The sequence below is a fragment of the Peromyscus maniculatus genome, chromosome 19 (assembly GCF_049852395.1).
Source record: "Peromyscus maniculatus bairdii isolate BWxNUB_F1_BW_parent chromosome 19, HU_Pman_BW_mat_3.1, whole genome shotgun sequence".
Taxonomy (NCBI): domain Eukaryota; kingdom Metazoa; phylum Chordata; class Mammalia; order Rodentia; family Cricetidae; genus Peromyscus; species Peromyscus maniculatus.
In genome coordinates this window covers 68,481,525-68,507,129 of record NC_134870.1, presented here as the reverse complement: position 1 = coordinate 68,507,129, position 25,605 = coordinate 68,481,525, and the positions used below count along the sequence as shown (strand labels likewise).

General features: G+C 39.6%; 1 protein-coding gene across 17 annotated transcripts in view; it reads right to left on the bottom strand.

Annotated features, from left to right (window-relative positions):
- Pias2 (protein inhibitor of activated STAT 2) overlaps positions 1–25,605 on the bottom strand; it is an 86,386-nt gene that overhangs the window by 35,189 nt on the left and 25,592 nt on the right. For all 17 annotated transcript variants that reach the window (XM_076555533.1, XM_076555540.1, XM_076555534.1 and 14 more), the window contains 3 exons: positions 14,235–14,319; positions 5,342–5,392; positions 5,155–5,245 (listed from right to left, as the gene is read on the bottom strand). In XM_076555533.1, the coding sequence (XP_076411648.1) occupies positions 5,155–5,245; positions 5,342–5,392; positions 14,235–14,319 (227 nt within the window). The remainder of the gene's footprint in view (positions 1–5,154; positions 5,246–5,341; positions 5,393–14,234; positions 14,320–25,605) is intronic.

Genomic DNA, 25,605 nt, shown 5'->3' with positions numbered 1-25,605 from the left:
TTTTTTTTTTTTTTTTTTTTTTGGGATTTTCGAGACAGGGTTTCTCTGTGTAGCTTTGCGCCTTTCCTGGAATTCACTTGGTAGCCCAGGCTGGCCTCGACCTCATAGAGATCCGCCTGCCTCTGCCTCCCGAGTGCTGGGATTAAAGGCGTGCGCCACCACCGCCCGGCTCCTTCATTGTCTCTTAAAGCGAGTATAGTAATTATTAAGTGAGTATCCATATGATAATTTGTCATCCACAACTACCAACAAAATTCTAAACATCATCAAAATCTATTGCAGAAAGAACTTGCATTATAACATGGAAATAGCAGTAGTGTGTATTTATACGTTTAAGAGGGGTGTGCCCATTTAAATTGGTTAATGTGAAACCAAGAGGAAAAGAAAAACTCAAAAATAGACCCTCTTACTTTAGGAGTTGAGGAGATGGCTCAGTGGGCATATGAGGACCTAATTCAGGCCCCCAGCATCCATATAAAAAGCTGGGCTACACAGGCCTGCAGCTCCAGCACCAGAAGGCAGACAAAGGTGGATCCCAAGAGCTGGATGACCATCCAGTCTGCCTAGGGAAAACAGCTTCCAATTCAGTTGGAGATCTGTCCCAAAGCAGTAAGGAGGAAAGCGATAGTACTTAACAAGCAACAAACACAGGAATATCAATACCAGTATTTAAGCAATTATAAATTCAAAACTTTTGTCTGTTTGAGACCTAGGAAATAATTCTGCTTTTGCTTTATCTATTGGTAAGCTAACCAAATAAAAACAGTAGCTTGAGGTCTGCCAAAATGATTTAAAAAACAACAACAACAACAAACTGATGCCCTCCCTAAAGATCAACTCTAGTTGGAATGTGAGTGACAAGGCATTTCAACAGTGGAAGAGACAAGAGCTGAGAAAGGAAGAGCAAATGTGTTCAGAGTGTTCAAAGCAACACAGGGCATTTGCTTAGCATGAACAAGGCTGTGGGGTCAGTATTGCCTCCCTCTCCTCAGTAAGCTTCAGGCTCAGCTTTTATTTCTTTAGTCTTTTTTAAAATTGTGTGTGTGAGCTGGGTGGTGGTGGTGCACGCCTTTAATCCCAGCACTCGGGAGGCAGAGGCAGGCAGATCTCTGTGAGTTTGAGGCCAGCCTGGTCTACAAAGCGAGTTCCAGGAAAGGCGCAAAGCTACACAGCGAAACACTGTCTCAAAAAAAACAAAAAAAAAGATGTTATGGGGTTGGAGGTTTAGCTCAGTGGTAGAGCACTTGCCTAGCAAGCTTAAGGCCCTGGGTTTGGTCCTCAGCTCTGGAAAAAAAAAAAAAAATTGTGTGTGTGTGTGTGTGTGTGTGTGTGTGTGTGCGCGCGCGCATGTTCAGCACCTGCAGAGACAAGAAGAATCTGAGGCAAGTGCTGGAATCTGGAACAGGAGTTACAGGCTATTGTGAGTTACCCTATGTGAGTGCTGGAAACTAACCCCAGGTCTTCTGCAAGAGCAGCAAGTGCTCTTAACTACTGAGTCATCTCTCTGGCCCTTAGGTTTGAATTTTTAGACACATCATTAAGTACATGGAAGCTCCTTATCCCATTCTCACTGATTCATCAATCCAAGGGCTTTACTTTGCACTTTCCATAGGAAGACTTCCCATCAAGGGGGAAATTTCTCCCTTAAGTTGCTTTTATCAGGGTGTTTTATAACAGCAACAGGAAAAGAAACTAAGACTGTTGGTGAGTTCCAGGTTCAGCAAGAGACTCTGTCTCAAAAAAATTAAAATGGAGAATAGAGGAAGACATCTCAATGTCAACCTGTGACGCATGTACATCCCACACAAATTTAAAAATTAAAACATGTAGCCAGTTCCATAGATAAAACACTTGCTGTACAAGTATGAAGACTATACAAAGTTCTGGTGCCCAGAACACAGGAAAAGGCCAGGATGGCATGGCAGCCTCCTATAATCCCAACAAAAGAGAAGAGACATAAGATGCCCAGAGCAAACTGGATAGCTAGACTAGCAGGAATTGGTGAACTCTGGGTTCAGTCTGATACTCTGCCTCCAAACAAAAAGTGGAGACTGATCAAAGAAGATACCCAACATTAACTTCAGGCCTCTACATGCATGTATATACATACCTCAGCCTGAACACAAGCCAACATGTGAACACAAAATACTACATACATGCACACAACACATACATTTAAAAAAATGAAATCATCTTGAAGTGGGTAAAAATAAAGCTGCTTTTATCACTTACTTGATATGTGGGAGTCCAAGGACACACTATTGTCAAAGCAATTTACATTTCCTATTCCATTTACTTTGTACATGTAATATATAGTTGCTATCTGCAAATGGGTCCACAATGACTGAATATTATAAGTCACACAGGTAAAGACTTATGCTAGGTCAAAGACAAGTTATGTTCAGATTTACCATGGCAAATTCAATAATCCTATCAAGACTATCCCTGCAGGATCTTTTAGCAAATTGAGATCATGGGCAAGAACAAGTTAAAATCTTTTGTGGCCTATTAATGCATTTTACAACTGGATTTAGGTCCTACAAGCTAAAGAGCTTAATTTAACCCCTAAAGATCCACTGTATCTTTCTTGAGGCTGCAGTAAACTTACATGATTGTCATGAACCTCAGAATCCTGCTAAGTGTAAATAAAGACACTATGTTTCATTACCCCATTGACTAGTAACTGGGGACCAACAGGTACTTTGAGAAGTTTTTCATCAGCTGCATGTCAGCTTATGTCATCTGTTCCCCTAAGATTTCCCAGGTATGGTGGCACACATCTATAATATTGGAGCTCAGGAGACAGGCAGGCAGTTGTAACTAGGATAGCCTGGTCCACATACTAAGTGTCAGGCCAATCAGGTCTCAAAACAACAGGGAAGAAGTTTTCATCAAGTTTGTGGATTTGATGCAAAACACCAAGTGCCTTGCTGCTATCTTTGAAATATGGTTTTGTCTTTCTCCCAATACTCACATTCTTATTCTTATTCTTCACAGCACCCCTGGCTCAAGGTTGAGTGCCAGACTCTTCAGACAAAGGATGCTTTATACAGAACTCCTATCTCCACAAACAGCCTAATGTAAGGACTTAAGGGTCCTTGGTGCTTTAAGGCAGACACCAACGTTGTCTAACAATTTCTCAGAGGAGTACCCAAGTATCTCATTTTCTTTGTCTCAAAATGTCTGGAAGAGTAACAAAGACCTGTCATAGTGAAGTTATAGACCTCACCATTAATATACTAAGTCAAAGCATGGTACTGACTGGGCCATTTAGAGTTTTGTGAAACTTACACAAATACACTGTACAGCCATCAGTTACTATAAAAATGTCAACAAGCTTAGGAAGATCTGGTACACTGCAAACTCCATCAATGGCACAGTCATATCACACTGGATAGGTTGAGAGTCTGTAAACACACAAAAAGCCTCTACAGTTTTATGTTTCTTCAAGGACAGTCAAAGAGGTAAACAAGGCGAGTCCAATGAATCTTAGCACATACTAAGCAATAAAAAATAAATGGGGGGGGAGATATCACATAAAGTATGCACAGAATCATCCTATGATTTGTGATTTTGCCAGACTTCCTTCTACAAACATCCAACCACCCATACTTCAGCTCAAAGTAAATAAAGTACTTCCTAAGTACTTCCTCCTCTGGTCCAGATGTTTGTGCAGTACACTCAAGAACCTTAGATCCTTCTGTCTCAGCCTTCCACCTGCTGGGATTCCAGGCGTGTTCCCATGCCCAACTCACATGGCTTTTGAACGTGTATAGATCATGTAAGGTAAGCAATCCTCCCTGATTGCGCAGACCCAGATCCTTTAATTTCTCCTTGTGTCCTCAAAGGACTGTCTCAGACTTCAGTTTCTCAAACATCTTGTAGAAGAGTGAGTAAGTGGTATAGCAGTGCTTAAGCTCTGTAAAATTCATTCAGCAGGCCAATGGATTCCTCAGATAAACGAGATTGCCATGTAAAATTGGGGATCAGAGTTTAATCCCTAGAACCCATATAAAGATGGAGAGAACTCAGTCCTCAAAACTATCATCTGACTTCCACATGTTCACCATGGCACTCCTATGAATCCACACACGAATATTACTTACATACATACACACACACACATACACACGTATATTTTTTTTTTTCTTAAATTCAAGGGACAAGTAATTTTTCAGGTTTTTAAGCCCCACAGCCAAGAATGAGACAAAGGATATGCTAACAACTATGGAAGGTCGGTTTTCTTGGCAACAGAGGGCGGCCTCAATCATGAACAGTTATAAGCACTTGGTTCTTGGAGAACCTAGATTCCTGGACTGCACTGTGTGACTTGTTCAGCTATACAAAGGTATTGTTCACATAATCATTCCAAGTCAAGTCGCCTAGCAGGAATGTCAAACAGCTTCCCTGTCTCTTAACAGCTGCTTTTGCTGAAAAGGCAATTTGCAATACCAGTGGAGTCACAGGGAACTTCAATCACAACAAATATATACCTCTGCTTTGTAGTGCTCAAGAAACAGGCTTATCTCATGTTCCTGAATTATACAGCATTGTTAGCCTTCTACACAACCATACCAATTTAGTGATGTACTCCAGGCTGCAGTGGGAACTAATATTTAGCACAGTTCGACAACTTAAGTGCTATTTTAAGACCTAAGGATTTGAAGATTCCAGTAATCTCAGGCCAGAAACAGGCTATGTAAGTACACTGTATATATTCTAGAAGTTGCTTCATTGTTAGACAACAAGCTGCCAATCAATTACTTGCTCCCTGGGGCCCCAAGTGTGTGCATCAACAAGGCCAAGCCTAGAAATCCTAGATTCTGTTGCTATTTCTGTTTTCCTTGTTAAATCCACAGGCCAAACCCAGCTAATTCAGAAATTCACTACAACATGTTTTATACGATCCCAAGTTCAGCTATTAGATATGATACAAGAGCCAACCAAAATTTTCTTGAATTCTAGAATTTAATGTTTCAGGCTCATTCTATCTTCCTTAGGCCCAATATCAGCCATTTATTTATCCAAGGAGCTTTATGCACCTCTCTAAAAGTGGTTAGAATTATTAATCAGTACCAAGCTGTCACTGTTTCTATGCTTGTCAGGATTTATACTAAACTTACACAAAAATCTGGTAAACAGATAACAACTTACAGGCAAAGGAAAGAGCTTCCCATTTACTTTTATACACAAACTATTGGGATAGTTATCTTCTTGAGGGCAACTGGTCTCTGCCAAGCAAAGTCTGTTAAAAAAAAAAAAAAAGTTGTTAGGGTACCAAACATGCTTACATGTTTTAAAATTCCAATGCACATAGCAATTAGGAAAATATCAAACTCACCGAAGCTGAACTTGGACTGTATAATCTCTCCTGCCACCTGGCAAAAAATCCCTATTGGCAAGAAAAAAAAGGGGGGGGTGGGGGGTTAAGAAAGTACAATAAAATTTCACGGAGCAAGGGCTGAAGACATGACTCAGTAGGTAATGGTTCAGATCCTAAGCACCCATGTTAAAGCAGGGGTGCTGTTTTAACAGTGAACAACTATACCTAATCTCCTCCCAGTCTTTGCAGGGGGCAAGACTTATAGAGACAAGATAATCCCTGAGTCTTGCTGCCCAGTCAGCCTAACTAGAATAACAAGTTTCAGGCTCACAGAGATCCTGGCTCAATGAACAAGGCAGAGACAACACAGAAGATAACCAACACCGACCTCTGGCCACCACTCAAGACTGCCATGATTGAGTTCACACACACACACACACACACAATTTTTTTAAATGTAAAATGACACTAACCAAACAAACAAAACAATGCAATAATTGTAACCACTACTTCCTAAACCTTTAGTCCTTCCTCATATCAGTTTTAAGGTATATTTTCAGTTCACAGGAACTTCAGTGATACGATATTCGCTTTAATGCAGAGCAAATTTAGTTAACATGAAAAGAACATTCTAGGCGCTGAAGGAGTTTATTAAAATCTACATGCTCAATTGTTCTTCCCCTTGATCAAACTTAGATAATCCCCCTGATAATCACTTAGAGACTTTTTTGTTTAATATAAACTTTCATTCATCAGGTCATTCTTATTGGCTTGAGTATAGTCTCATAGATTCTGAGCTACACAGGCAATTCTAACAGAATTATAACTAGTACCTATAGTTTGAACATGATAATAAGTGTAACTTCCTAACCATGTATGAAACTATAGACATACAATCTTTTATTATTTCTGGAATATTTAGTCTCAGAATGGAGTCTACACTAAGAACGGTTTGTTTGTTTGTTGTTTGTTTGTTTTTAGGAGGTGATTAAACATGCAGAGTATCATGTCTTGCCCCAGACTTATACAATTAGAATCTGCATTTTCACAAGACTTCCAAGGGCTAGAGAAATGGCTCAGTGATCACAGCATACATAATATACATAACACAGGAGCCTGCATGCAGGAGCTGATGCAGGCCAGGGAAGAGTGCCATTAATTAAGAAAATGCCTTACACTCCTACCCATAGCCCAATCTTACGGAGGCATAGTCTCAATTAAGGTTCCCTCCTCTCAGATGATTCTACCTTATGTCAAGTTGGCAAAAAAATAAAAATAAAAATAAAAAAAAACCCAGCCAGCCACATGGTAGTGTATGCCTGAAATCCCAGCACAGACGTATGAAGATCAGGAATATAAGGTTATCCTTAGCTAACCATCAACTTTGGAGCCAGCCTGGGCCTACATGACACCCTACCTCAAAAGAACACTTTTTAAATTCAATATATAAAATCTGATATTAAAAAAAAAAGTATCACTCTTAGCCATTATTCTAAGTGTTGGACTGTACCAGGAAAAATACTACAGTGTAGAACTATCTTGAGAAACCTGAAAAAGCAACTTTAGCCTTCAGCTTCCTTCCTATTTCTTATTTTATAGTTCTCTGGAAGGAAGGCACAGTAGTAACTAACTTAAACTCTCTAATCCCAAGTTTTCTGACCTTGGGCGAATCAGGCAACTTTTCTGTTTAGTTTCTTTGTGTGTTTAAAGACAGAAAATGAATACAACTACTTCATCAAGTTACTGTGTTGATTAAACACAGTCACTCAAATGCCTGGGTTTAAGAGGGGCACAAGGAGTATAAGCAGATGTCTCTCTCTTCTGTTCCTGCTGCTTCCCTTTCTTCCAAGAGCCTACATCCTTAAAATTTTCTACATCCTCAAGCATTTCTTCAAAATATTCCAATATCCTCTATAATACTGACCCCTTCTAAGCATTTCTTCAACAAAGCATTAAAATGTTTCACTTATTCAAGTCAAACAATGTAATCTGGCCTCTGGAGCTTCACAGATAAATGGAACATGGTACTTTACTTAAAGATTCACGCTAGCAGATACAACCAAAATAAAATGTGACAATTCCTACAGGGAAAAAAAAAAATGAAATCTAATTTGTCTTCAAAATTCAAGTTACTTGCGATAATCCAATTAGAACCCAGGATTGTACAAGAGTAATTCTACTTCTGTTTAGTGATTCCTTCCTTAGTGCAGGGATTCTCAACCAGAGATACAGATCAGAACTTTGATAGGTTGGGGAAACGATCTGAAAGACAAATGCTAAGAGGTGAGCCCAGAGAGGCAGAAAGTGTGCAGCTGCTACAGAAGAGGAAGAGATGAGAAGCCATGCCCCAGCCAAGAAAGAAAGAGAAAAAGAGCAGGTGAGAGGTGCTGTCAGGTGACAACATAGGAATTTGACAAAGAAGTCCTACAGCACAGGTTTTTAAACACCAAAGGGAGAAGAAGAAGAAGAAAGAAAAAAAAACCAGATTTGAAGATTACATGGTCACTGGGGGCTAGAGAGATAGCGCAAGTAGCTTGGAACAACTTACAACTGTGCACGTTCAGGCGCGCACGTGTGCGCATACACACATCACACACACACACACACACACACACACACACACACACACACACACACACTTATTAACTCATTAAAGCTTTCTAAGACACCAAGATTAACAGTGATCTCCTATCTACTCACAGCAACTGATTTGCCATAACTAATTGTTTTTTTAATATAACACTTTGCAGTGCCAATGGACATTTTATTTAAATAATCTGGCTCATTACCAAGACTGCATTCCGCCTTTAATCCCATTTAGGGGGCAGAGGCAGGTGGATTTATGACTAAGAACAGCCTGGTCTACATAGAGCATTCCAGGACAGCCAGGGCTACATGGGGAAAACTGTGGCTCAAAAAACAAAGCAGGGCGGTGGTGGCGGCGCACGCCTTTAGTCCCAGCACCTGGGAGGCAGAGACAGGTGGATCTCTGTGAGTTCGAGGCCAGTCTGGTCTACAAAGCGAGTTCCAGGAAAGGCGCAAAGCTACACAGAGAAACCCTGTCTCAAAAAACAAACAAACAAAAAAAAGCAAACAACAACAACAAAACAAGACCACAACCAGTTGTGGAACGTGATTATGTCATTTCATATCTCGCCTTGTACCTAGCAATCACTTAGTGTTGACCTTAAGCAAGGATTTACCACTAGATAAGAGATTAATGATACATTTTTATATAACATATAATTTACTTATTTCTTTGTTTGCTTAGTAATATCCCAAGACTACTACAAACCAGTTTATTTATATAAACATTACCCCGTAGAACCTCAAACCTTACAGATTATAAAATCTTGACTTTTTTTTTAAGGTATACAATTTTACCGGGCAGTGGTGGCACACACCTTTAGTCCTAGCACTTGGGAGGCTGATGCAGGTGGATCTGTTTGAGTTTGGGGCCAGTATGGTCTATAGAGTTCCAGAATGGCCAGGACTGTTACACAGAGAAATCCTGTCTTGAAAATCCAAAAAAAACCAAACAACAACAAAAGATATGTAATTTTAATAAGAACAGTATGATTAATCATCGAATCTAAAGTTGTGTCTCAGAGTCTTTTCCTCACATTCTACATACTTTCAAATGTTAGGTGGTCAAAAATTTCAAGATGCATAATCTGGATATACTCACTTAGAAGCTTGACAATGCACATTTACATGATAAAGATTGAAATATACTTCTATAAATACATATGTTAAGAACAGAATTTCCCAAAGTTACTTTCTATCCTTTCTCTTTTAAAAAAACTCATGTTAACATCTCAAAGAAATATCCTTAAAGAAAAGGTTAAAAAAAGAAGAACTCTCATTTGATTTCAAATCTTCCCTCTACTTCTCACTATAGTCCCAGGACATAACTTAACCTACAATACCCTCGGTTATCTAATCCTTCGTTGAGAGCTGCTGGTAGCAAAAGACCATGAGAGTATACAGCAGGGGACAACTAGGGCTCATTAGGTCAACCTATCAGAACCAAGGTTCTGTTGGAGGAAACTATCACTCAAAGTGTTATAGAATTACTGCCTTTTGAATGAATTGGCTGTTTCTTGTTGTAAACTTCTTGTGCGATAACAGCTATAATATCTCCCCATTTACCATGCATTTCCATGTAATGTGTACATGTAATCTCATGATTACATCTCAATCTTATGGGCACACATAATTGTGGATAGTCTAGAAGATGGTTTCTTATTTAATTGTACAATTTTTATGAATACAAACATACAAAAATATGCTTCATACTAGATCTATTGTTCCATTTGGACTGTAGACACTTAGAGGTCTTATTCTCCATCCTTAGCCACTGACAAGGCAAAGTTGGCCAAGTGTCCTCGTGGAACTTCACAGCGCGGAATTGCAGGTGCCTGGCCTTGTTGGATCAAAACCCCTCAGAAGAATTATAGCCAACTAGAAGTGATAGTGCAGGTGTCTGGCCTTGGCGTATATCAGTCCTTCAAGAGATCAATAGCACCTATGTTGCCCTAAGCTTCCTCCACTAGCTTCCCCCACTCCGATTCAAAAAACAATTAACACTTTGTATTTATTTCTACACCAGCTTTTAATAAAGATTTTAGGTTCAGTAGACTAGTTATGTATAGGTCCTGAAATCCAGGTGATTAACAGAAAAAGGATGTTAACTGACCAAACATGACTGGATATTATTAATCACATAAAATAGTACATGTATTCTTTGCCTTTTCCTTAAATCTCTCATTGGTTTAATTTCTTCCCTTTGTACCCTTGAAGCTATCTATCCCTTTAAGAGATAGCCAGGCCAGGCGGTGGTGGCGCACGCCTTTAATCCCAGCACTCGGGAGGCAGAGCCAGGCATATCTTTGTAAGTTTGAGGCCAGCCTGGTCTACAGAGTGAGATCCAGGAAAGGTGCAAAGCTACACAGAGAAACCCTGTCTCAAAAACCAAAAAAAAAAAAAGAGAAATAGCCAGAACTTTTTACAACCTACAGCTGTTGTCAGTCACCAACTGAGCTGACCAAGTCTTTGCCAAGTGTGACCCTTGACAGAATGCTTGTCCCTGAGAGTTTACTTTGTAGTTTTTACTAACAAGTTGTTAATGAATATGTGTGTGTGTGTGTGTGTGTGTGTGTGTGTGTGTGTGTGTGTGTGTGTGTGTGTGCGCGCGCGCGCTTGGGGAACAAAGAAAAGAAGATGGAAAGAACTAGATAGAATAATGAGAGAACGGGGACAGAGAGGAGTTAAGTATGAAAACAGAAAATGTGTAGATAAATTTGATTTAGAATAAAGTGAACGGACTAAAGAGTTCTGTGTGCTTAGAGTCATTTGCTATCCCTCAGATTAGCATCCTAGCTGCTTGTAGTATCTGTTCTGGACCTGGTAGAATCTCCTCAAGGGAAGGCACCTGTGGAGAATCCATTACTGCTCACTCTTGTAAGAAGGAAGCTTGAATGGGAGTTCTGTTGTTCAGTAGTAGAGCACTTACTTCCTTAGTCATGTCTGAGTGCCCTAGTGCCAGAAAAGGAAGAAAAGGGCCATGAATAATGTATTAACAACAAAAATGACTGCCTATCCTTTTAGAAAAGATTATTTATTTTTATGAGTATTTTGCCTGTGCTTATGTAGTATACTGTTTGTGTGCATGTCTGGTACCAACAGAGACTAGAAGAGGGCACCAGAACCCTAACTGGAATTACAGATGGTTATGAACCTGGAGAGAGCTAGGAACCAAACCTGGATTCTCTGCAAGAGCAGCAAGTGCTCTGAACCACTGAGCCATCTCTTCAGCACCTGCAAAATGATTCCCTCTTTAAATGAAAATGATCATGCTACATACTACTTCCTTTCCCTTTTTACCTCCTAAATGATTTTTGCAGAATAATAAAATGACTTTGAGTTTCTTCTTTTCACCTAAGTTAAATGTCACTGGACCTCCTCTTCTCTATCCAAAACTTACAAGATTAACAATTTTTCTTCTGTTTGGGGTTCCTATTATTTAGGCTAGGGAAGGTGACTATGTAGCTAGTTTTGCCATGTACTGTTCTGGTTTTTGTGGTTCTATTTGTCTGTGGTCTTAGTTACAGTACCTATTGTAGTGATAAACATCATGACTGAAAGACCCTAACCCTTCAGGCTTACACCCCCCAAGCCCCAAGAGAATAAGGAACTAAAAAGAAAACTAGTTCCAAGGGCAACCTGACTCAGCCACTACTCATTCACCCCTACAACAATGTAACAATGTAAAAAGATTTCTGTTAAGAGATGTGCTCAACTGTGACTCGGATAGTTGCAAGTGTTCCAGGAAGGACCACTGTGGCCTTTGTGTAAACTCCACTCCCGCCCTGATAGCCCCCTTGAGGTTTCAGGAAGAATGTACATGCGGACGTGACTGCACCCACTCTGTGATCAGACCATGATCTTGGGAAACGAAATTGTATGGGAACTGTAATCTTATGGCTTTTGTGAGTTTTTCCTTTAAAAACCCCCATGGGGCTGCAGTAGCAGGCAACTCTTGCTCTCTGGAGCTGAGTTTGCCCGACTGTACAGCCTCATTAATAAACACCTCTTGCTGTTGCATCAACTGGACTGGAGTCTGGGCTCTTGGGGCGCCCCCTCGAGAAGGCAGTACCCTGGGTCTGGAGTCTATCAATGACCATTTCAGTCTGGGGAGGAAAGGGTTTATTTATTTCAGCTTATGACTCTTAGGTAACAACACTCCACCCTGGAGGGAAGTCAAGGCATGAACGCAGCAGGGCAAGAACCTGGAGGGAGGAGGTGATTCAGAGGCCAGAGAAAAGTGCTGCTTACTGGCTTACTCAGCTTGCTTTCTTATAGTACCCAGTAATCAATCAACAAAGATGACAATGCACTGCAAGTGTGGTGGTGTGTGAAAGATAACAGCCCCACAGGCTCCTGTTTGAATACTTGGTCACCAGTTAGAGGAACTACTTGGGAAGGATTTGGAGGTGTGGCGCTGTCAGAGTAGGTGTGGCCTTGTTGGAGGAGGTGTGTCACTAGGAGTGGCCTTTGAGGTTTCAAAAGGTAGACCATGCTAGACCCAGTGTCCCTGTGCTTCTCCCTCTCTTCCTCCCCCACCCTCTCTGCCTGCAAATCAGGCTATATATCAGTTTTTGCTCCAGTGACTCCCTGTTTCCTGCCATGATCATCACTGACTAAGGAAACTATAAACAAGCCCCCAACTAAATGCTTCCTTTTATAAGCTGCCTTGGTCATGGTGTTTCACCACAGAAACAGAACACTAAGGAAGACAGCAGGCTTGCCCTTAAGCCAACCTAGTTGAGGTGTTTGGTAAATTGAAGTTCCCTCTTCCAAAATGACTCTAGCCTGTGTCAAGTTAACATGAAACTGTCCAGTACTTTTCTTTTTAAGACAGGTGTCAGTATGTAAACCAGGTTGGCCTTCAATTCACAAAACAAGTCTGTGTCCTGAGTGTTGGGATTAAAGGCGTGCGCTAACATGCCCAGCCCAGTTTTTATTCTTTTTTTTTTTTTTTTTTTGGTTTTTCGAGACAGGGTTTCTCTATGTAGCTTTGCACCTTTCCTGGAACTCACTTAGTAGCCCAGGCTGGCCTCCAACTCACAGAGATCCACCTGCCTCTGCCTCCCAAGTGCTGGGATTAAAGGCGTGTGCCACCACCGCCTGGCCCAGTTTTTATTCTTATCCAAGAATCATTAATCCAATTCACATTTAGTCTCAAAATGTTGATTTATAGTTAAGTTATCTTTGGGCTATCAAATTCATTTTTACTGTGAAACAAAATCTTGGGTAGCCAGAGTTGGCCTTGAATTTCTGATCCTCTTGCCTCTACCTCTGGAACACTAGGATTACAGGCATACACCATGATGCCCAAATTTCACAAGTTCTTTTATTATGTTGCCCTATTTGAAATAAAATTCTCCTTTGAAATATTGAGGGTGATAGGAGGCTTGCCCAGCACACACAAAGGCTCAGTGTTTGATTCCAAGCACCAGAAAAACAAACAAACAAACAAACAAAAATATACTGGTAAATTTGACTAAAAATAACTTAAAAGATGCTTAAGATTTAATTCAAAGGTTGCAACTTTTTGGTTTTTTGTTTTGTTTTGTTTTCATTTTTCGAGACAGGGTTTCTCTGTGTAAGAGCCCTGGCTGTCCTGGAACTCGCTTTGTAGATCAGGCTGGCCTCAAACTCATAGAGATCCATCTGCCTCTGTCTCCCAAGGCATGTGCCACCACGCCCAGCTCAACTTTTTCTAATATACAGTATTTACTACTTGACTAATCTTAGTCAAACTATATTTGTATTAGTTAAGAAATAGTCCAACTGGCCCTGGCAACAAGGCTCAGTGGCAAAGGCACTCGATGCCAAGCCTGATGATCTGAGTGCAATACCTGAAGCTACATAACAAAAGAGAACTAATTCCTGAATTCCTGATATTTTCTGACATCACACTTGTACCATGCACCAAGGCATGGAATAGTCCAACTTTCACAGACTGAACTGTGGGCCCCAAAAGTTTATACATGGAAATCTTAGCCCACAATGTGACTGTATTTGTAACTGCCTTTATAGATGCAGTTAAAGTTCTTAAAGGAAACCCTAAGCTAATAGACATGGTGTCATGACAATGTCATGTTGCACAAAGAGATGCACTGTACAGAAAACAAGAAGTTATGTGTGACACAGAAAAAAACGTATAAGCCCTAAGAAAAGGCTTTTAGAATAACCACATAAATACCTCAATCTTTGACAGAACTCTCCAGAATTTTGAGAATAAGTTTTTGTTTAAGGCACCCAGTCTATCATATGTTGTTATGGTAACTCTAGGAGACAAACACATACCCTTTAAGGAAAATTATATTTGAAATATTCCTCTTACCTTGATATGCATATCTCTCTAACTTGCTGAGGTGTCAAAGCAAAAATAAAAAACTTCTCTTGAAACCGTTGAATACTGCTTTGAACTGAGGAGGGAAAAAAATTTATTCAGTAACAAATAAGCACCTGAAATAACCAGGAACTTTTTTTTTCCTCTTTAACCAGGAACTTCTGAGAAAGAGTTTTCTAAATCCTGAAATGTTCAAGATTAAATTTAACACTCTAAACTCCAGTATTGTGTAAAATTGTATTCATATTCAATTCTGAGTACAGTTATCCAAATGAGCTTACTTTTAAATACTTAATCATTCAGTATTCTAAAACATTAACTATACTATGATCTCAAAATACAATAAAACCATTCAAGATGACATTTCACTCCCAGCTACCTCATCAAAATCAGAAAAACTCCCTCACAGTAATGCAATCCAAGAAACAGATGTTTTCAGTATATTTCTTTGTTGCTTCTTTATTTTAGTGCTTTATATTTAATTACTCATAGAACACAAAGAAAATCCAAATTTTCAAAACTTTAGGTAAATCTGATAAATAGCAATTACTGCTTATAAAAGATGACCTAGTTAAAAAGGATTACCTGGTAAAGTCATACTGTTTGACTACATTATTAAAAGCTAAAGTGTATTGATAACTTCACAAAGAACTATAACACATTAATACTAATGAATTATTCAAAGATGTTCTAATGCTCATTATTGGCATTGTGGCACATGCCTGGCGTAATCTTATCACCCATGAGGCTGAGACAGGGGGATCATGAGTTCAGAGCCACCCTGGTCTACACAATGAGTTCAGTGCTACAGAGGCCCTGTCTCAAAAAATAACAAAGCCCACTGACAAACAGAGAGGGAAAATAGACCATAAAATACTGAAAGATTCCCCAAGAGAAAGCAAAACTAATTTCTGTATGTTATTATTACAATTATCCCAGATCATGAACAAGATGATAACTAAATGTCTAATGTCAAAAGGCCCTCTTTGTCAGTCACACCAAATCAAGAAAAATACTATCTCCTTGAGTAAAAAGCATGGGCACTTTATTGCAGAATTATGATTCACAGAAATGTCATAATGCTAATTCATATTTTCTCAGACTATCTCCAAAATGAGAAAAGAGAGAGGCTGTTTAAGATGAAGAACTACACATGAAGAAGTTTTACATTACATGATAATTACAGTACATAAAACAAAGCAAGTCTTGAGGGGCAGTGGTGGCGCACGCTTTGATCGGGAGGCAGAGGCAGGCGGATCTTTGGAGTTAGAGGCCAGCCTGGTCTACAGAACAAGATCCAGGAAAGGCACAAAGCTACACAGAGAAACCCTGTCTGAAAAATCAAAAACAAAAACAAAACAAAAAAAAAAACAAACAAATAAAAAACAGAGCAAGTCTCTCCACTTCCTACTTGCTACTTCCTACTTGCTCTTTCATTCCTTCCTCCTTCTATGGTTTCCACTTTCCTCAGTTAATGGTTAAATTCATCCACAACCTCTTAACTATCAAATATAATGTAATTACTCATATTATGAGATTACAAATGACCACAAAGTCATTAGGAGCTATAGCTCAGAAGTATAATGATTGCCTAGTACACACAAGGCCCTAAACCTAATCCCCAGCACAAACCAAGCAACCAAATGAACACATACTGTAGACTATGTTAAGGTACAAGACAGAGAAACTAGGTCTTTAATTTTCTAACTATGGGGCTATGAATGCAAAATCTTGGGAAGAATCAGAGGAAATATCTATCAAAGAGCTTTTTTTTGGGGGGGAGTCCTGTGGGAAGCTTTTGGTCACAAATGACAGGATAAGAATTATCCCTGAGGCAGACTCGGGAAACAAAACCCTCTGCTCTGCCAGCACTGCCTGAGAGCACTTTTACAACATACTACCAACAAAATTAGTTTCCTCTCAGCCACTGAAGCCAAAGTTTACAGAACAGACATTTTGGGAAAACTTGGTGGTCTCTCTCTCCCTCTCAAAGTACTAAAAGCCTTTCAAAACTTTCTCTCAGATTTTCTTTCTGTAAGTGCAAAAATAAGAATCACCTGGAGATAGTACAGGAAATCACCCATGATTCACTCTAAGAAAAAAAAAAAAAAAACCTCTTAAAACAGGGTAAAACCTCTCTGCTAAGTTCTTTCTTTCAAGCCAGAAAAAGCAACAGCCAAAAGTTCCCTACAGTTACAGCCTACCAAAAAAAGTGCAGGCAGAAAGCTGAAGACGGGGGAGCGGCTGCTGGTGAGAAAGCAATGGAGGCTTTAAAACTCCTCCCTGCAATGAGGGAAGCAGGACTTGACTTCCAAAAAAAATCTCTCTTCTAAGCTCTTGTCTCTTCAGGCCATTTAAAAAAAAAAAAAAAAAAAAAAAAGGCAGCCAGAAATCCCCCTGCAGCGAGAACTTAGCCATAGAGACGGAAAAGTGCAGGTGGAAGCAGCAGTAAAACTGAGTGTCAGGGACACCATCTGGGAAAAGAGCGGAGCCAGGACAGGACAGGCCGGAGAAGTGTCCAGGCGGAAAGCTCTCTTCTCTAGCAGGGAAAAGACCTTCGTGAAAAAAGCTTTGTTTCAAGCGCTTTCAGTTTCCCTCACTCAGCCAGTGAGGAGAGGGAGTGAAGCCCTGAAGGGTTTTTACCTTAGCCAATAAACTCCCTGTGAGTGCTTGAGGGCAGACAGGAGCAACTTGCTTGGGAACAGGGCCAGGTGAAATGTCTCATTAGGGAAGTACCTGTCCTAATGCGAGCTTAGGGATAGTGAAAACCTCCCTTGATAAAAAAGCAGAAGCTTGATTTCAGTATGAACACAAACTACCGACCCTGTAAACAGACACAATAAGTTTTGTTTGAAAGGCATGATGCAAAATGTAGTAATAGCATGACACTTCAGAGAAAGGCTTTCTGGGAAAGGTAGTTTTTCTGCTAAAAATGACAATAGTGCCCAGAAAAACTTTTTTCAGCTCAAAATGAAGTTTGTAAGCATTGCGAGAAAGCTTAGATTTACTTCCCAAAAAGCTGAGAGCAAACAAACAGCTTGCCTCACAGGAGATAATTAAAAGGAAAAAAGCTTATGAGATTGAGTCGTGTTTAAGATTCCAGAGAAACATTGATATCATTTTAAAAACCCATGAAGTGTGGACTGGTGGCTGTGGAGCCCCCATGGGACTGGACTAGGCCCTTCGGATACGGAAGATAGTTATTTGGCTCAAACTGTTTGGGGGGCACCAAGGCAGGGGGATCGGGATCTGTCCCTGGTGCATGGGCAGGCTTCTGGGAATCCGGTGCCTGTGATGCAATGCCTTGCACAGCCTTGGTGCAGTGGGAAGGGGCTTGGACCTGCCTAGTCTCAGTGTGCTGGGCTCTGCTGACTCCCCATGGGAGACGTTGATTTGGGGGGTGTGGGGATGTGGAGGGGCTTGGGAGAGAGGGCTGGGGGTGAGAGGAGGGAGGAGGGGGGATCTGTGGGTGGTATGTGAAGTGAGCAGAAAATTTCTTAATAAAGAAAAATAGAAAAAATAAAATAAACCTTACATTCTTAAAAAAGATACTCATAGTAAACTTCAAGAACAGCTTTCAAAAAATTAAGAAGGAGGAAAATTGTCTGAGAGTATACTGAATGTCAATACCAATGAAAAACTGAAAGGAAAGGAAAGCAGCTTGGAGCTGTGACGCTTTTGACCAGCTTCAGATAGATACAGGCTCTTTTGAGAAAATGCCTTATATTGCCTAATAGCTGCACAGAGTGTTTTTAATGGCAGCTAGATAACAAAGAGCTAAGCTAGCTCTAAGGGCAGTAAAGTCACTCAGAAAGACATCATGCCCCTTAGGTTTTTCTTCTCATTCTCTTTTTAGGTTTGATAACTAACAGTTTACTTTCTATTTTCTAAATGAAGTCCAAAGAAAGTTACTCTGTGTAGTTGAAAGATGATGTAACATCTCCTCAAGATATTAAGAAATCTTTTTTAAATCTCTTCTAGATGTTAAGAAGTTTCTTTTAGGTGTTTGGTAAGTTACATATTTGCTAGTAGTAGCCCTATAGAGAGTTTGCTTAATAGAATATAAGCTTGTAAAGTAAATCTATGGAGTTTCTGTATGAATATAAGTATATTTGCTAAGGTAATCCTATAGAGTTTCTTTAAGAATATCAGCTTGGCTGGGCAGTGGTGGCTCCCACCTTTAATCTCAGCACTTGGGAGGCCATCCTGGGCTACACAGTGAGTTCCAGGAAAGGTGCAAAGCTACATAGAGAAACCCTGTCTCAGGGGAAAAAAAAAAAAAAAAAAGAGTATCAGCTTGTCTGAAGTATAAATAAGTAAATATAAAGACATGTAGTAAATGGTCATGCTAGTTGTAAATCTAAGTGTATATTTGCTAACGTAGTCCTATAGAGTTTCTTTATCATAAAAAATGTAGGCTTATATATTAGGGTGGAAGATTAATTAAGGTAGTCCTATAGTTTCTTTAAGAATAATAAAATCATAAAAATGTAGGTTTATATATTAGCATAGAATATTTGCTAACATAGTCCTATAGAGTTTCTTTAAGAATATAAGCTTATAGGAAGCTTTAGGCATAAAGATATTGTGTAGGCTTAAGTAAGACTTAGTATAATAAGGTAGGATATAGGATTTAGGTCTAGGGACATGGTGAAAGTTTAATAGAGGGATTATATGGTGAAGGTTTAATAAAAAGTAAACAATAGAGTAGGTTTTCCCAACTTGGGACACAAGAAGTAGCATCCCTAGCAGACTGCAAACTTGGCAGTCCCAAGAGCCACCAATAACAACAAAAAGCAACTTCATAGGCTGCCAGCTTCAGAAAGTAGCAGCAGGCATGAGCTGCGGAGACCCATGGAACATCAATGTAGCACAGGTGTCAAACACACAAGGGTTTGCAAGCTTTCTACCAAAAGGAAGCCACGATGAGGAGCAGACATGCTAAGCTATGAGAAAGGCAAATGGTGGGCAGCAGCCTGGCAAGCCCACCAGAGATGGCATGCCAAGAGAAAGGTGAATGGCAAGCAATGGTGTGCAGCAAAGACTTCGGACCCCAGCTGCTGAAGCAGGTCTGTCTCCCAGAGCCTAGGTCCCTGGTGACTGGAGACTGCAAAGCCACAGGAGAGGCAGAAATCCAAGCAAGTGGCTCAGGAGAGTCATGGCGGAGGCCAAGGGCAGAGAAGGGGTGTCAGTGCTGGACAGGCAGCTGAGACATGCGGGAGCCCAAGAAGCTAAGGAGGTGAGAGCTGTGCTCCAGTGACTCTGTGGAAACTGCTGAATGCCGTGGAGGATTTCTGGCACCTGGGGTGCTGAACACTGGACCAACAATGAAGCAGGAAATGGGACTCTCCCAGAGCCAGAGTTGCTGTGGGAGGACCATGATTCAGCTCATAGCAACTGAAGGAGCCTTGAGCCTGTGTGGTGATTGAAAGCTCTCTAGCCTGGTCCAGGAATGGCCCACTTCCAGGAGGCACAAACAGAACAGGACTGTAAAAACTGTAAAAGCCTGAATTAAAGTTTCAGAGAGGCCGGGCAGTGGTGGCACATGCCTTTAATCCCAGCACTCGGGAGGCAGAGGGAGGCGGATCTCTGTGAGTTTGAGGCCAGTCTGGATTACCAAGAGAGTTCCAGGAAAGGCGCAAAGCTACACAGAGAAACCCTGTCTTGGGGGGAAAAAAAAGAAAAGAAAAGAAAAAGAAAGTTTCAGAGAGGCTTGCTTAAAATTGAAAAAGAGTTTTGGTTACAGGACTCCTCATATTTGGAAATGTTTGTTTCAGAGTCATTACAACTCTTGAGAGCTATACAAAGACAAGCCAGGCCCTAATTTTGAGCACTCAGAGGAACTTTTAGCAATGGTACTAGAACTCTTTTTGAACTTCTGAACTTAAGAAATGAAATGGACAGAAGTGATTTCATTGCAATGGGACTTATGTATATAGACTCTATAAATGCTGGTGATTTATGAAACAATTTATGTAAAAATGGAACTGCTTAAAAATGGAATTGTTTAAATAGAAACAGTTTGGGGTTTTTCTAATTAGGTTCGAGATTCATTTTTAAAAAAATTACAAAGAAAAGGGAGAATTATGAGTGAATTACGGTTGAATGTAGGTTTGTAGGAATTATAATTGTGTTTAGTAATGTTTATGTTAGAATTATTATGTTAACCTATTGATACTGATGCACCATGGTTTGGTAAAGTTAAGGAAGAATTTAAGTTTGATGTGAATACATCAGTTTATCCTATGTTTTGTTAGCAAGAAATTCAAATGGTTTTATTAAGAGTTTGCTTTAAGATATGTTTGAGAGAACTGCAACTACGTATAGCAATATTTATGTTAGAATTATGTTAACCTGTTAATGTTAATGCTGAAGCTAATGGAGTCTTTAAGATCGATGCAGTTGCATCAAGAGTTTTTGATTTAGAAAGGGCTTGATGCAGCTAAGACTGCTGTAGTTACCTTAGACCCATTCCAAAAAAGAAATGCCATCTTTATCATCCTCTACTCCTATACTGGGAGGTGTGACAGCTACGGAGATTGCTGTGAGGTCTTAATGGGGAGCTATTTTGTTTTGTTTTTTAATATATTAAGAAGGGGGGACATATTGGAGCACATTTAGGCTGTACCTAGCAGGTCTGCATAAAGAGAATGATTGGACCACAGGTCTGAATACCAGGTGTCTGAGATGGTCTGCACTTGGCTGTACTGGGGGGAGGTCTTTTGCTCACCCCTTGGTATTCCTTTAAAAACCCTAGGTCAGAGACAGGGCCCAGTGGATTAGAATCCAGGCCCTCCTGAGGCTATCCTGTATTTCTATCTGTTTCTCTCCCCGCTATACTTCTTTTTTGTTTTGGTTTGGTTTTAGTTTTTTTGCGACAGGGTTTCTCCAAGTAGTTTAGGTTCCTGTCTTGGATCTCGCTCTGTAGACCAGGCTGGCCTCAAACTACTCAGAAATCTATATCCCTCTGCCTCCCGAATGCTGGGATTAAAGGAGTGTGCCACTGCTGCCCAGCTCCCCTCTATACTTCTAACTAATATTTCCTGCTGCTCCTTCCTACTCTGGGGAAGAGTGGGAGTGAGATGCCTCCCCCCCAAAAAAACAGAACATTTTGGCAAGGGTGTGGAGAAATTCTCAGGCAAATCTGAGTACATGGCAATGTAAGATAGTGTGCAACTGTTGTGGAAAACAGTATGATAGTTGCTTTGAATTATAAATTACCATATGATGCAACAACTCTACTTTGGATAGATATTAATAGTCATATTGATAGAAGTAATAATCACAACAGCTAAAATGTGAATTATACCCAGTGTCCATAGACAGACAAGTGGATAAGAAGCAGTATTATACATACCAGTTTTCAGTTTTAAGGGGAAGAACTGACATGTACTGTGCTAAGGACAAACATGGAGGACATTATAAAAACTGTGAAATAAGCCAATTAGCAAAAAGCCGTATTTTGTGAGTTCACTTACATGAGGTACTTAGCACAGTCAAAATCAGAAAAAAAGGCAGAACTGTGGCTGCCAGAAGCTGGGGCAGAAGAAAGGGGAATTATAGTTTTATGGGCTCAGAGATTCAGTTCTACAAGATGAAAGGAAACAGATGGAATGGTGATGAGAATCACACAAGAATACACTCTATAGACAGTAAGATTTATGTTACGTATATTTTATGACAGTAAAAATAAAATCGAAGACAAATCAAAATATTGCTTAAAATAAAGGGGCTGTTAAAGCTCAAACACTTATAAAACTGTACAAAGGCTAACATTTACATACAATGGAATCAGTAGAAAATAAGGCCATTTATATTATCAAATGATATCAAAATACCACATTCTATTTTTGATGATTTGGTTCGGCCACACGGCAACAGATGTCATCATTATATTAATAATCAACGACTACAAAAGTGAACTTAAGAATTAAGATTTCTTATATCTGAAAAATAGTGAATTTAAGTCAGAATTATGAAAGAGGGAAATAGCTACCAATAGTCGAATTCTCAGATGTCCTTTTCTTGACGTCAGTATTCTTTACCTTCCACACTGAGTCCTGTTGTCTAAAGTCCTCTTCCCTATCACTGTTGCCCATTCTTACTGACATCACTCTGCTCAATATCTACTATTGCCATCAACTTCCCATGAGAACAAGTGTAGAGTCAGTCCTCTTTAAAATCACTTCTATAACCATTCCTGGGCTATAATGCCCCATGTATGAATAAGACATATCTAAATTCCTTTTGGTACAGTCCTATATCGACAACAATCTTAGCTCTTTTCCTAGCAAACCTGTATTTCTTAAGCCTTCTGAAGTCTATTCAGTTTCTTAACATTTGGCCTTACAATTATGCACTACAATTTCAACTTCTATGATTAATGAGAGCTCAATCCTTTCTTGACATAAATTACTATGGTGATATTTTATTTGTATTGAAATGTGATTTTAATTTTATGTTAATAAATAAAGTTGCCCTGGGGTCAGAGCTATTAGAGCCATAGCAAGAGTGTGATGGTTAGAAGAGCTAGGTAGATTTCTGTGTGTTCAGGGATACAGCCAGTATTGGAGACATACGCCTTTAAGACCTGGAGGGCGGTACTTACAGGCAGTGATGAGGCAGTCATGTGATTGTGTTTACAACCAATGAGAAGGCAGAAGAGAAAGACTATTTAAACACAGACAAACAGGAAGTAGCTCTCTCGCGGGGAAGTTAGGAGCACTGCAGGAGGTAAGATTTTATCTCTGAGCTCTGACCTCTCGGCTTTCTCTTTTACATTGGCTCTGTGTTTCTTATTTTAATAAGACGATTGGTTACATCTACAAATTACAATAATCCCAAGTATATAGACTTGTCATTACAAGCTCCCTCAAGTCTCTATAAGAAAGCTTAGTTGAATTCCCCATTAATTAGGCCAATGCAAAACCTGAGCATAATTTATAATATTTAATCATAACTACACACTCAGTTGTTAATCTCTGCTCACTTTTCAGTACCAGGGATCCACTTTAGAGCCTCATACATGCTAGAGAAGCCCTTGAGCCCTGAGCTTCCAGCCCAGGACTCTGCTACAGTTTTTCAAACCCTCTCTAACATGTCTTCCTGTATAGCCATCCTCCTACCTCAGCTTCCCAAGTTATAGGTATGTTATGTTTTTGCCCAGTTATGTTTTTCCTTTTTCCACTTAATAACTCCTAAACTAAATAACATACTCCCTAAAGCCATCTCAATTTTCTTCTAGCTTCCCTACAATTAGACCGCATGGCCACCTCCAAATTATTACTCATTTATTACCTGAGTTAATAAGATATGTTTGTTTTATTTATTCAAATAATTTAAAGCACTCATTTTAATGGATTAACATTAATGAGCACATCACTTTTATAACAGTTAGAGCATACTCAGGAGCTTACTGAGCATATCCTAATATGAAGGACTTAAAGATATGAAAAGAAGTTAAACTATTAACTCTACAGTCTTTGAAATTAGCAAGAATTAAAAAAACATTAATACAATATTCGTGAGGAATGTAGGAAAACAATACAATCATATGCTGTTGGGGAGAATAAACTAGTAGAAAGCTTTTGAAGCTGTTGTCAAACTTGGCTGAATATCAAAATTTTAAATATTCCTGTCATGGGTTCAATCTTTCATCTAGGCATTTATTTGTCTTTCATAAATATGTGTAGTTATTCGGAAATATAAGTGAAGATGCTCACAGATGATATGTATATAGGACTGTAGGAATGGTGCCTGACATTTCATATACTAAAATATTCTAAGTGAGCAAAAACTGAAAATGTACATTAGACTACTGGTATACACCAAGGTAATAGACCAATTATAATCTAAAGATATGTAATAGACTTTCAAAAACACTGAGAGGGACTGTTCTGGTGAGAATCTCTAGAAGGCAGGAATGACAACAAGGTGCCCCTGCAACTACAAGTCTTTTCAAATAGAGAATAGGGGGGAAAAAAAAGACAATACATAAAGAGACAGACAATTTTGAGATGTCTCTGGCTGAACCAGAAATGAGATCCTAAGGGACCTTCCCTTCCTGTTCTGTTTCTGATGTTTACAATCAGGAAAAAAAAAAATTGAGGAAAATAAGCAATTATAAAAAACAGTGACAAGTATGAATACTGAAAAACTTATAAACAGTTTATACTGGTTGGGGGCATAACTATAAAACAGGTTATAGGAATTTCTAGCATTGTAATCTGTTTATGAGCAAAATACAGGCTTTCTTAACTATTCTCCAAATTAAGTATCTCCAGCTGAGCATAGTGGCATACCCTTTTAGCCCAAGCACTGAGAGGCAGCAGTAAGTAGAATTCTGTGAATTCAAGGCCAGACTGGCCTACATAGTGAGTTCTAGAACAACCAGGGGCTACACTGAGAGACCTTGTTTCCAAAAAAAATTTCTAGTACAATTCCACCAAGCCAAACAAAACTTACTTGGAATGCCCAATATAAAAGTTTATTTTATTAAATTTATAAAAATAAAATAAAATATTTTCCTAGCCGGGTGGTGGTGACGCATGCCTTTAATCCCAGCACTGGGGAGGCAGAGGCAGGTGGATCTTTGTGAGTTCAAGGCCAGCCTGGTCTACAGAGCAAGATCCAGGAAAGGTGCAAAGCTACACAGAGAAACCCTTAAATATATATATATATCCTTCAGTCTTGCTGAAATTAGTAAAAAAAACAAAAAAACAAAAAAAACAAAAGAGGCTACAAATACAGTTAAAGAAAGAATCTTCCTATTTCTAAACAAAGCAGTAAGGAAAGAAAACTAGATGGTGTCCAGAATTCAGCTCCTAAACTGCTAATGAGTACAGACACATGGCTGGTTTTCCCTTGGCCCCACCCTAAAGTAGTCAAACATGTTTCTAAAACCCATTCTACTGTAACCAAGATCCAACAGACTAACACCCCTTTATCTCCTCTTCTGTGCCATGTTCCTTAGGGGTCCTCACATCACATATGGTTACCTAAATGTGCTAACTAGGTATCCCTCACAATAATAAATTCCTGAATACATTAAAAAAAAAAGTTTTCCAAATTTTAGAGGTTTCAAACCATGACTGGCTGGTCCAATTGCATTGAGCCTGTGGTGTCACATCCTAGTCCTAACACATACTAGACATTGCAGTCAAGGATGGAGAGAGAAAACAAAGGAGAGAGATGAGGAGAGAAGAAAGGAGGAGGAAGTGCAAGAGTGGACTTGGAATCCAACAACCCTTTAAATTGCATGCCCAATAACCTAATAAACCGATATCTCACACTTAAGTTCCATGAACTTTAAAACATACTCAAGTGGTATACCATCCCTTTAAAAACACCTAAACAGAACGCA